General features: G+C 42.3%; 1 protein-coding gene across 2 annotated transcripts; it reads left to right on the top strand.

Annotated features, from left to right (window-relative positions):
* The first annotated feature begins 218 nt into the window (after positions 1-218).
* SGK1 (serum/glucocorticoid regulated kinase 1) lies at positions 219-11,658 on the top strand. Of its 2 annotated transcripts, none has more exons than XM_082249710.1 (11): positions 219-373; positions 5,395-5,470; positions 5,949-6,024; positions 7,635-7,823; positions 8,402-8,533; positions 8,804-8,916; positions 9,026-9,149; positions 9,267-9,362; positions 9,648-9,803; positions 9,912-10,001; positions 10,660-11,658. In XM_082249710.1, exons 1-11 carry the CDS (start codon positions 340-342, stop codon positions 10,825-10,827), a joined length of 1,254 nt encoding a protein of 417 aa, XP_082105836.1. In that variant the 5' UTR covers positions 219-339; the 3' UTR covers positions 10,828-11,658. The 2 variants fall into 2 exon arrangements, with proteins under 2 accessions (XP_082105836.1, XP_082105835.1); XM_082249709.1 differs by lacking the exon at positions 219-373 and adding an exon at positions 5,125-5,280.
* Positions 11,659-13,422: the final 1,764 nt, after the last annotated feature.

The raw sequence follows: 13,422 nt of genomic DNA, 5'->3' as shown, positions 1-13,422 counted from the left end.
ACAAGGCAATGTGACAACCCCAGTCAGGCGCCACAGCAAGAAGAAGAAGACAGGCGACCCCCTGAGCGCTTCCTTCCTTGTCTCTGGAAGACGTTGTCACCCCTCACCTTGGTGACTTTTGGAAGCAGTTGATTGCTGTCATTTGGACTGTGATCCTGGGCAGAGCTTAGCAGCTAATGTCCCCCCCCCCCCTACTCTTATCTGCTCTATGCTAATCAGAGTGCCTGTGGCTTCATAAAGTAGCAGGCTGCAATAGAGAGGCTCCCTTTTCCCTGTGCAGTGTAAGGAGGGTGGAGTGAGATCTGACTCTGGATTATTATTACATCGCTGCATTCCAACATGAGAACTAAGACAGAAAAGTCTCCTCTGAAAGGTAAGCTTTCCTCATCTTTAGATACACCCTGAGTGATCACCATATACATGAATAGCATCAGGTGTGAAGATCTGGGACATTGTAAACAAGTGAAAGTCCTATTGTTTTCTGCTGATCATGCTGGGGCTGTCAATAACTTGTCTGCCTGATGTGTTTAATCTCTTTATGGACTTAGTATTGTCTGAGGATTCTCAGCTCACTTTGAATGTGGCTGATAGATGGTATTTATCATTCCATCAAAAGGAAGGGAGGGGGGATGGAGATCACTTACACAGTATTTCGTTTCCTGCTCTTGTTTCATTTGTTTTGGCTGATCTTTTCTTATTTGGAAACTATGTTGCCACTTTGACTTTGTATCAATGTTTTCACTTGTAACTGTAACTGTAGGATACATGATCATGGACAGTAATAGGAAAACAAAAAGTTTACTTCTCATCTAGCCTCTGACATGTAACATTTGGAATCTCGGTCACTTTGTGGTTAGTTTAATAAGTACAGTGAAATGTCAGCGAAAAAAATGTAAAGTGTACATTTCAGAACACAGCTATACTGTATGTACTATAATAGACTGTAGGGTCTGGGTATGTCAAAGAGTGTCTTGTGGGCGCCCCCTTGTGCTGGGAACGTGCTATTGCTGAATGTGACAGCAGAAAAAGTTGTGCAGTGTCAAGGCTGGTCCTACATTATACAATTTTCTCTTTAGATTTACCAAAAGCATATAATATGAGGTTAAATCTTAAGTGCTGGTTCACACTTCAGCGATGTCAGACATTGCATGTAATTCGCAGCGCACTGCTCTGCAAATCACATGTGATGTCTGTGCATTGCGTATTCAGCCATACAGATTGTATGGCTGAATTTGCATCGCATTCGGGCCAAAGTCGCACAGGACCCTTTTTGGGTCCACACCAGAATCGGATCGCATGGGTCAGATCCGATTCATGTCCGAACTGACAGTTGGCACTGCGATATGCAAACTGATCTGGGGGTGTCCTTATCTTTGTATTGTCACCCGATTCAGTACAGGGGACATGGTGATTTTATGGAAACCAGCTTTATCTCTTTATATGAGTTTATAGGGTCACCACATTTAGAGGATATATCAAGAGCAGCTGATGAATGTTTCCTTTTTTTTTATTAACCAGATTTTATTTTTGCTAAATATTTGTTTGCGTTTTTTTATGGACACCACAATAATAATGCATTTAGCAGCTGATTGATATTTTGTTTTTTTATCATATTTTATTTTTGCAAAACACTTTGCACTTTTTGATGGACATCAGAATAAACAAATTGCAGAGGCACACATCTATAGGTCCAGGCATTCTACATGGGGGCAGAGTGAAGCAATAATTAGTGTACAGTATATAAATAAATCTAATATATAAAGTATATTGAAGGCGGTAATAAGTATTAAAGAGTTTATCAAAACTGTAGCAGCTTGTCATTGTAACCAACCAGCTTCTATGTTTCATTTTCAAAGCTGAAGCTAAAAACTGATTGGTTGCCATGCACAGTTGCTCCAGTGTTGCCCCCCCCCCCCCCCCCCATAGTAGCTGCATCCCTGTCACCCAACCCTGCCCATTGACCCCAGAACCAGTAACATAGAGGAAATGAATGTTTGTAATAGAAATCATCAGACTGGTTGGGTGGGTGGGTGATCAGCCTGATCTGCTCAGCAGGGAATGCCTGGCTTTGTTTTCCTTGTCACACCTGTCCACACACCTCCACAGGGACTCCCTCTGCCCACTGTGACATGTGCTATGGGGGGAGATGAGTAAAATGAGTGGGATGTGCTGTGTGTGTTGTCATTGCCTCCCACCAGTGCGTTGGAGAAACACCTGCTCCATGCAGAACAGCTAATGCAGCTCAATATAGGTGCAAAGCAATGGATTCCTTGTATTTCAGGGATAATAAAATCCATCATTCCATGAACACTGCTGATGGAAATGTCATTACTGTGAGCTGACTCTCAGATAGGGATCCCCTCTTATTATTACATGTCATGATGGAGTGTAGCAGTGACATGCTGTGTACTGTCATCAGCTCAGCTCCGAATGTCTTCTGTACTTAGATTACACAGGGGGATCCTAGGCACAAGTGATCATCCCTCGGATTTGTGAGATCCCTCGGATTTGTGAGATCCCTGGCCCAGTTTCGTCTGATGTGTCGGATTACTGCCTTAGGCAATACCTCTGATCTACTGGATCCACGCCCCAATTCCATGTAATCTGTCATCATAGCCCAGTGCCTCCTAATTTGTGGGATCACTGCTCCGGTTTCTTTTCATCTAACAGATCACAGCCCTGAATCAATGAGATCATCAACCAATCCCTTCTGATCTATGGGATCTATTCCCCAATCCTTCTGATCTTTGGGATCCATGCCCCAATCCTTCTGATCTATGGGATCCATGCCCCAATGTCCCTCTGATATATGGGATATATGCCCCAACCCTTCTGATCTATGGGATCCATGCCCCAATGTCCCTCTGATATATGCCCCAACCCCTCTGATATATGGGATATATGCCCCAATCCTTCTGATCTTTGGTATCCATGCCCCAATCCTTCTGATATATGGGATCTATGCCCCAAGCCTTCTGATATATGGGATCTATGCCCCAATCCTTCAGATCTGTGTAATCACAGCCCTGTACCCCCTGATTTGTGGGATTGCAACCTCAATACTCCCTTTATATATGGGAATGGGATCCCTGCTCTGTGCCCCCTATAAATGCCGGATTACATATCGTCTGATCTAAAGGACCACAGTCTCTGTGCCCCCTGATCTGTAAAGTGACTACCCCAGTTCTTTCTGATCTATGGAGTCACAGCCTCTGCACCGCCCTATCTTTGGAATATAGCCTCTATAGCCTGTAATCTATGGGATCGGTGTGATCCATGCCCCAGTCCCTTCTGATCTGCATGATTATATACCCCCTGATCTGTAGGATCACCACCCCAGCACATTTGTTCAATGAGATCACAGCCCTGCACCCATTTATCTGTGTGATCACAGCCCTGTAACCCCTGTCCTATAGGATCACAGTTCTGTACCCCCTGTCCTATGAGATCACAGCCCTGTCCCCCCTGTCCTGTAAGATCACAGCCCTTCACCCCTTTATCTGTGTGATCACAGCCCTGTACCCCATGTCCATGAGATCAGAGCACTGCACCCCTGTCCTATAAGATCACAGCCCTGCACCCCTTTATCTGTGTGATCACAGCCCTGTACCCCCTGTCCTATGAGATCACAGCACTGTCCTATAAGATCACAGCCCTGCACCCCTTTATCTGTGCGATCACAGCCCTGTCCCCCCTGTCCTATGAGAACTCAGCCCTGCAACCCTTTATCTGTGCGATCACAGCCCTGTCTCCCCTGTCCTGAGAGATCACAGCCCTGCACCCCTTTATCTGTGCGATCACAGCCCTGTCCCATGAGATCACAGCCCTGCACCCCTTTATGTGTGCGATCACAGCTCTGTCCCATGAGAACTCAGCCCTGCACCCCTTTATCTGTGCGATCACAGCCCTGTCCCCCCTGTCCTATGAGATCACAGCCCTGCACCCCTTTATCTGTGCGATCACAGCCCTGTCCCCCCTGTCCTATGAGATCACAGCCCTGCACCCCTTTATCTGTGCGATCACAGCCCTGTCCCCCCTGTCCTATGAGATCACAGCCCTGCACCCCTTTATCTGTGCGATCACAGCCCTGTCCCCCCTGTCCTATGAGATCACAGCCCTGTACCCCTTTATGTGTGCGATCACAGCCCTGTCCCCCCTGTCCTATGAGATCACAGCCCTGCACCCCTTTATCTGTGCGATCACAGCCCTGTCCCCCCTGTCCTATGAGATCACAGCCCTGTACCCCTTTATGTGTGCGATCACAGCCCTGTCCCCCCTGTCCTATGAGATCACAGCCCTGTACCCCTTTATGTGTGCGATCACAGCTCTGTCCTATGAGATCACAGCCCTGTACCCCTTTATCTGTGCGATCACAGCCCTGTCCCCCCTGTCCTATGAGATCACAGCCCTGTACCCCTTTATGTGTGCGATCACAGCTCTGTCCCATGAGATCACAGCCCTGCACCCCTTTATCTGTGCGATCACAGCCCTGTCCCCCCTGTCCTATGAGATCACAGCCCTGTACCCCTTTATGTGTGCGATCACAGCTCTGTCCCATGAGAACTCAGCCCTGCACCCCTTTATCTGTGCGATCACAGCCCTGTCCCCCCTGTCCTATGAGATCACAGCCCTGTACCCCTTTATGTGTGCGATCACAGCTCTGTCCCATGAGAACTCAGCCCTGCACCCCTTTATGTGTGCGATCACAGCCTCAGTCCCATGTATATGACAGGCACCGTGCACTGCCGATGTGTGATGTGTATGGGAAGGAGTGAATGTCTATGTAGCCCGCAGTGTCCGTGTTGTATTTGTGCGATGAAGCAGGCCATGCTGGGCGTTGTGGTTGCACACACCGTCTGTACTGTACATAGGTCCCCCCTCCCTCCCTTCCTCTTGGCACAGGCCGATCACATCGGAGGACACGAAGTTCTTCTTCTCCCCTCCAGGCCGCACACACCCCGCCCCCTTTTGGCGTCATCAGACGAACGAGGGGGCGGTGCCCAGCCCCGGCTCCAGCTGACTGACCCCGGCTGGATCTGGGCGCTTTGAACCCGTGCCAAGTTAGTTTCATTGTGTTCCTAGCCCCGCCCCCCGGGCTTATCCCATATATAAAGGCAGACAGAGCCAGAAGGACGGTATAATCAGCGGAGCTCTGGGATTGTACGATCTCCTACAGGGATTTATCCATCTAACACAGCACTATGACAGTAAAGAGCCCGGACAACGTGCCTAGCACACTCACCTACTCCAAGATGAGGGGCATGGTGGCCCTACTGATCGGTGAGTGATCAGGAGTCACTGCTGGGATATGTATGGGATCTAGAGGAGAAGGACATTGGATGGACCATCATTTCTACCTGTACTCAGCTTCTACCTATCTCTTATGTCTTACAGCTTTCATGAAACAGAGGAGAATGGGCCTCAATGACTTCATCCAGAAGATCTCCACCAACACCTACACCTGCAAGCAGTAAGTGGACATTCTTACTTACCTTAGACCCAACTTCATCATCTACACCTAGGGAAACTCTGTATTTAATCATGACTGCAAAAAATCTGCCTGCTTTCTATATAGCAACCATCATTCTTCACCATACACGCTACAATCTGACCATCCAATCAATCTATGGTCTATGAGGACTATTCTATGGTCTATGAGGACCTATTCTATGGTCTATGAGGACCTACCTAATCTATCCAATCAATTGGCACCATATTGGTAGATCTAAATTGTACAGTCAGATTGTAACGTGCGTAGTGAGCTTTATAACTAGAGCAGTCCTTGGATTTTTGTAGCACTCCCGAAATGCAATGATGTGAGGCTGATCAGAAGGCAGAGAATACTTTTCTTCCATTCATAGTATCCTATAGAGCCAGAATTGTATGTGTGGCACTGCCTCCTAGTGGCCAAAGTGGTGTTTGCTCATAAGATTCTTCTTTTATTGCAGTAATGAAGTGCAATCCATCCTGAATATTTCACAACCTACAGAGCCAGAACTGTTAAACGGCAATCCCTCACCCCCTGTAAGTATCTATGCTGCTTCTGTTATTCACTGTTTAACCCGTGTCCGTTTTCATGCTGCAAAACGCAACATTAGAATGCATGCCATGTAGAAATGATGTATGCTGAGTGCAGTTTGCAATCCATTCGCACTGGAGCAATTTAAACTCTAGTGCTCAACTTGTGTCATATATAGTTTTAGCTTCTTTAGTTCTGTACTTGATCATTTTTAGGTGGTACTATATAAACCCCACTCTTCTGGGGTTTTTTTTTTTTTTTTTTATATTTTTCAAATAAAATGTTGTACTTTTAGCCCTTGTTCACATTGTAATGACTTGTCATGCAATTTGACCGGTCAAATTGCATGACAAGTCGCACCCTATTGTTGGCAATGGCCATGTTCAAATCGATGCGGTGCTGCATCAATTTAAAAAAGTAGTTCCTGCACTACTTTTGGAAATTGCGGGTGCCTTAGATTAACCTAGATTAAACCTTAGATTGTAAGCTCCTTGAGGGCAGGGACTGATGTGAATGTGCAATGTATATGTAAAGCGCTGCGTAAATTGACAGCGCTATATAAGTACCTGAAATAATAATAATAATAACTTGCATAGGCATCTGTGCATGACACCACACTGACATGTGGGTTGAAATCATGCGATTTCAGATGAAGTCGCACAATTTTAATGTGAACAAGGGCTAAGACAAGTATTTATGTCTTCTTATATTGCTTTTTTTGGTATCAAAGTCCCATTTTTCCCTTTGTGGGTTCATACATAGCATCACAGGGATTGATAAAAGTCTATGTTGGGGTTCAGGAACATATTATGTATTTTCAACACTCATCTTTAGAATGCAAATTATATTATTATTAATATTATTATTATACACAATTTATATAGTGCCAACAGTTTACACAGCGCTTTACAATGTAGAGGGTGGACAGTACAATTACAATACAATTTAATACAGAAGGAATAGGAGGGCCCTGCTGATGGAGCTTACAATCTAAAGGGAGGGGGAATTATATCCATTATATTCAATGAATTCATATATATATATATATATATATATATATATATATATATATATATATATATATAAATTGTATTGATTGAAGCTTTCTCACTCAAAAAAAGTAGATGAGCTTCCTTGGGGCAGGATTTTGCCTTTTTGGCCTGGAGACTTCAATGGGAACACCTGAAAATGCACCTAATGCCTTTTCTTCTAATAGCAACTAGCTTTCTATTGGCTTAAACAAAAGTCTGAAAATTCCCCCAAAAAACACATGTACAAATACACAAAACAAAACATGCTCCTAACTTGCCTGAAAGCGCTCACACTCAAGTATAAATGGGGGCTTAGTGCGAATGGGAAACTAACTGGGCTAATTCACTCCTACCATGCAATGCATTCAGAATAATGGGAAGCCAAAGTTACACATGCAGCTATTGCTTGATTTAGGATTTGTCCTCTAATTGTCAAATGCATATCCCTAATAATTATAGGCTTGTAAGATACCAAAAATGCATATAACCTTTGATTATAGGCTTCTAAGTTGCTAGATTTTTTTTTTTAAATACATTATATGGATAACTTGCCATATACTAAGTAAGATCATTTTTCCTTTCAGCCTAGCCCATCACAACAGATCAACCTTGGTCCATCATCCAATCCTCATGCCAAGCCATCCGACTTCCAGTTTCTGAAAATCATCGGGAAGGGCAGCTTCGGAAAAGTGCTCCTGGCAAGGCACAAAGCCGATGAAAAATTCTACGCGGTTAAAGTTTTACAGAAGAAAGCCATCCTTAAGAAAAAAGAGGTAATTATGACTTGTGTTTACTTGCTTCAGTGTGACTCATACTGGTCAGTCTGGAATTATGAACTCTGTGCTCTTGAGAATGATGAAAAGTTATTACAAACAGTGTGCTGCTAGGGAAACCAAGGATATGAGCCTATAATCCGTTGTGAAATATGGGTTGATGTATTATGAGTGTTATAGGAAAAATAAAATCTTCTTGTACATAGCAACCAATCACAATGTTTGTTTTATTCTTTTAAACCTGTTTTGGAGAAGAAAAAAATAAACTGGTTGCTTCTTATAGGCAGGAAATATTTATTTTATTATTATTATTTTTCTTTAAAAAATAATTATATATACATATATATATATATATATATATATATATATATATATATATATATATATATATATTTATTTTATTATTATTTATTTATATATATATATATATATATATATATGTGTATATATATATATTTTTTATATATATATATATATATAAGCATTTTATTAGTATTTTATTTTTCTTCTGTGATGGTAGTGCCTCTGGTTTGTCAGTAGTTTGATGTGCTTTTTCTCTTTTTTTTTTATATCTTCAGGAAAAACACATAATGTCAGAACGCAACGTGCTATTAAAAAACGTCAAGCACCCTTTCCTGGTCGGGCTTCACTTCTCCTTCCAGACGGCCAGCCGATTATACTTCATTTTGGATTACATCAATGGTGGAGAGGTAAGCAGGAGTTCCATCCAGCATACTTTTTTTTTCCTGTTTCAGCTAGCTGTAGCATTGTCTTTTTTTTCTTTCACTATGGGAAAATACTTCTGAAGGGTGGAAAGTTACTAGATTTAGCATTTCCCTATGGGCTGCCAAGGTTCAGGCTGCTGCAGCCAGCAACTTCCAGCCATTGTCTTCTAGCTTTTCATACCAGCACACGTCAATTGTGTAAGTGCAGCTGCTTGAGCGTCTTTTCTAATCTTTATTTATATTTTCTCTTTTTAGTTATTCTACCATCTACAAAGAGAACGTTGCTTCCTGGAACCACGAGCTCGGTTTTATGCAGCTGAAATAGCCAGTGCACTGGGATACCTACATTCTCTGAATATTGTTTACAGGTCAGTTGCCTTTCCTTAATCCAGATGACTCCATATGTCAATTGCATCGAGCACTGTCTAGTGTGTAGGCATTGAGCAATGTCTTATCTTATTTGCTTTTTCTTTGCAGAGACTTGAAGCCTGAGAACATATTACTGGATTCACAGGGTCACATTATCTTAACTGATTTTGGACTTTGCAAGGAGAACATTGAGCCCAATGGCACAACTTCTACTTTCTGTGGCACTCCAGAGGTATGTTTGCCTTTATTTTAATTTTTTTGCTTTTTTTTCTCCTAATATTGTGTAACTTTTTTTTTATTGCTGTACTTCAGAATGTGACTCATCTAATCATTTTTATTCCATTTACAGTATCTAGCACCAGAGGTTCTTCACAAACAGCCTTATGACAGAACAGTTGACTGGTGGTGCTTAGGAGCAGTACTGTACGAAATGCTTTATGGCCTGGTAAGTAGCATCGAAATCATTTATAATTCACACTCATTTAGTAAAACCGGAGAGTGCAAAATCTGGTGCAGCTCTGTATAGAAACCAATCAGTTTCCAGGTTTTTTTTTTTTGTCAAAGCCTAATCGAACAAGCTGAAGTTAGAAGCCGATTGGCTACCATGCACAGATGCACCAGATTTTGCACTCTCCAGTTTTAGTAAATCAACCTCACTGCCTTTTTTGGGTAGTAATGGTGAAGATGTATGTTCACAAATCTAACAAATGGCTTGTTTTTCCTCCCACAGCCACCGTTTTACAGCCGTAACACAGCTGAGATGTATGACAACATCCTGAATAAGCCCCTGCAGCTGAAACCAAACATAACCAACTCGGCCAGGAATCTTCTGGAGGGCTTACTGCAGAAAGATCGCACTAAAAGACTCGGTGCCAAGAATGACTTTGTAAGTATAGATTCCATGTACAAAATTCCCATGCTGCTCTGACGCTCAAAGATCATGTCTGCATAATTACTTTTGATTGGTCTAATCCTATTCCTCCTTTTCTGACAGATGGAGATTAAGAACCACATCTTTTTCTCTCCAATTAATTGGGATGATCTCATCAATAAGAAGATTACTCCTCCTTTTAACCCAAATGTGGTAAGTATTAAGCAGCTGTGCCTTAATGCCAGGCTATTTTTAATGTTGGAAGACATTCGACTTGCAGTTTAATTAGTTCACTTGCTTGTAAATATCACATTGGGATTGATGTGCAAAATCTGGTGTAGCTGTGCATAGAAACCAATCAGCTTCTAGGTTTTATTGTCAAAGCCTAATTGAACAAGCTCAATTGTGAAGCTCATTGGCTACCATGCAAAGCTGCACCAGAGCCTGAGTGCTCCAGTTTTAGTGAATCTCCCCCACTTGTGTCTTGAATGAGAATGATTTAGGACAGGGGTCTTCAAACTATGGCCCTCCAGTTGTTCAGGAACTACAATTCCCATCATGCCTTGTCATGTCTGTGATTGTCAGAGTTTTACAATGCCTCATGGGATTTGTAGTTCCGCAACAGCTGGAGGGCCATAGTTTGAGGACCCCTGATTTAGGACATTAGTGCAGTCATGCAGGATTCATATGTATAAATAGAGTCTCAGCACTAATCTGTAACTTGATAAAACACGGTGACAGACTGCCAATCTGAGAGCATGACCTTATTTGTTAGCAGTTTCGTTTGCTGAGGTAGCATAATTGGGAAGTTTAGCCTTCATTTGCAAGTTCATGGTCCTAAATTGTTTTTGTTTACCTTCCTTTTCAATAGAGTGGCCCAAGCGATTTGCAACACTTTGATCCTGAATTCACAGAAGAACCGGTTCCCAATTCCATTGGCCAGTCACCAGACAGCATTCTAATAACAGCCAGCATTAAAGAGGCAGCAGAGGCTTTTATGGGCTTCTCCTATGCCCCACCCATGGATTCGTTCCTTTGAGAAAGGCTTCCGTCACCATGTGGTCACATCTTCTTAGTCAAGTCACAAAAGTTGCACATCCTTCATGACAGCATCACAGCCTTAATTTCAACATGACCAGTTTTTCTGGAAGAACGCACAGTGGAGCTTAGTCAACGAGGGACAATAAGTGACTTTATTACAGGCATGGCCTTCAGCTGTGAGGGGGCTGGTTTTATGAAGAACCAGCTCTAACCAGTGAGACTGCAGATTCCAGACATTATGAGCAGACCGAGAGAGTTTCATGAAGAGTCTTCGAGGTGGAAGAACATCTGAAGTTTTAGTCTGGTTTGTTTTCATTTTGCAACGTGCCTTTCTCAATCAGAGGTCCAGAATAGCTTGAGAACTGTTCAGATGAGATGAAATTTCTTGGCTGGTGGACTCTGCTTTCGCAAGTGAACAATGGTATGAGTGTGATTTTCAATCGCAGTAGAACTGTGATTTTCACACCTTAATGTGACACTAATTCTGGGGCATTGTACCTTTTTTCTTCCATATGTGGAAGTGAAGTTTAATGTACATTTTTTTTTTTTTTTTTTTTTTGGATAGTACTAACTAAGTGTATTGCCATGGGCTTGCAATGACCTTTTTTGGTTTAAAATGCTTGAAGTAAAGCATTGCTGCTATTCAAAGATTTCTATTTTTAGAAATGGGTTTTATGGACCAAAATGCCCCACATTTAGTTATTTGAAGCTGTAATATGTGGTTTAAATGTACATTATTTATGATTTATTTTTTGACATTCCTGACCATCTTTGTATATATTGTGTATATATACTAGAGCTGTATATTTAAACTGATGGATGTACTTACCACAGAATGCCAATGTACTATAATGAGAGGAAATGTACCTTTCTGTGACCAAACCCAAGGGTTTGCAATAAAATGTTAAAACACATATATGGTTTTGTACACTGGAATGAAGAAGGGACAATGGGAATGGAAATGAAAAGTATTTTGTAGCAATAAAGTGCTTTGATGTATACAAGGCTGAAATATATCACCAAATGGTCCTCACTCTTCCTGAGATCAACAGAGAGGCTTCCATTGCTGACTATTTCTGTAAATCCTGGTTTAACCATTGATCCTTTTGTTTCAATACTCTGAGCTACAAACAAAAAACAAGTATGCACATAAAGATTCCTGACTTTCCCGATTTTAATATTTTGTTCTAGATGAGTAAAGCTGACCATACCATAGATGGTGCGATTTTTTGTTTTTTTTCCTGCAACCGAAAAAAAATTGCTCGATTTTTCTCCATCAACAATGACTGTGTTGATGGGGGAAATCGAGCAACCTCCAGAGGAGTTATTGCGTTCCCCCATCGGGGGGAGCTGTCCCGGTCAGGAGAACACACAGATTATTGCTAGCAGCTATAGCCACTGGGGACAATCACATGAAAAATCTGACAGGCTGGTTTACCCAAGTTGATCGATTTATCAACTTGGGTACAGTCTACCCATACAGTGTTTGAATCTGGGATGCTCCCTGCTAAGCCGTGAGAGATTCGAACTGTCTATGGCCAGCGTAAGATTTTGCTTGATTCCCTCATCCAAGCCAAACAATGTGGGTAGAGGTATCTGGAGAACCACTACTGTATTCTGACAGCTGACACATCCAGATATCAGGATACCTGAACAGTGCCTACATCTGATTTCAATGTAGCTGCTGTTCAGCCAAGAATTGTTCCTTCAACAAAAGTGAGCAGAAAACAGCCAGAATTTAATCAGTGTAAGGCCAGCTTTAGAAGGTACTAAAGCTGGTGGCTTTATATAACAGACAGGCAACTAGTCTTTTATAGTGGGAGGCAAGTAATGGAAATGCCCTTTTATCTCTTGAGTAAAGTTTACCCCAAAGGATACCTGTCATGGAAGCTATATGGAGCCTTTCATTGCTGAGCACCTTCAAAAAATGCTGGTTGATTGACTGTTGTCCTGCGCCACTGGCCCACAAAAAAAAAAAAAAATGCTCTGCATAATGATTTTCGATCAACCACTCAAGAAAGTATTGATGCCAAAGGGTCAACATGACAACCAGGCAACTGGCATTTACAGGAGGTCAGAAGTGGGAGTTAATGTGTTGGTCTCATGGCCAGTTATTTTTAAGCTGTAATTTTCCAGGTTATAAGGTGACAGAGAACACTTGACTAGTTACTTCAGGCAGCAGCACCATTTATTATGAGGCACCTAACTTAGGCCTTGTTCACACTGTATGTTATATAGAAGAATATCCAATATAATTCATATTAGTTTTATAGGCATCATTCTGCCTATAATGGAATGCTTTCCATTGGGGTGACCCTGCAAGAGAACCCATACAGAACAATAGGTAGCTCCAGTCTCAGAGCTCAGACAGCATTCATTTTGTCCTAACACACTGCTTTACTAAAGTCGGCCATTGATAGTTCAAATCTTGGCCGGTTCAGCAGGAACTGGCTGAGATTCAAACTATGTATGGGCAGGCTGAATGTACCCAAGTTGATTGATTGATCAACTTTGGTACAACCAGCCTGTCAGCTTTTACAAGCGTTTATTGCCAGCGGCTGTTATAGCCGCTAGCAATAATTTCGGTTCTCCT

This window comes from Pelophylax lessonae (genome assembly GCF_965119305.1).
Source record: "Pelophylax lessonae genome assembly, chromosome: 3".
NCBI classification, from domain to species: Eukaryota; Metazoa; Chordata; class Amphibia; order Anura; family Ranidae; genus Pelophylax; species Pelophylax lessonae.
The sequence above is the reverse complement of the archived record's forward strand: the minus strand, read 5'-3'. Positions and strand labels throughout refer to the sequence as shown.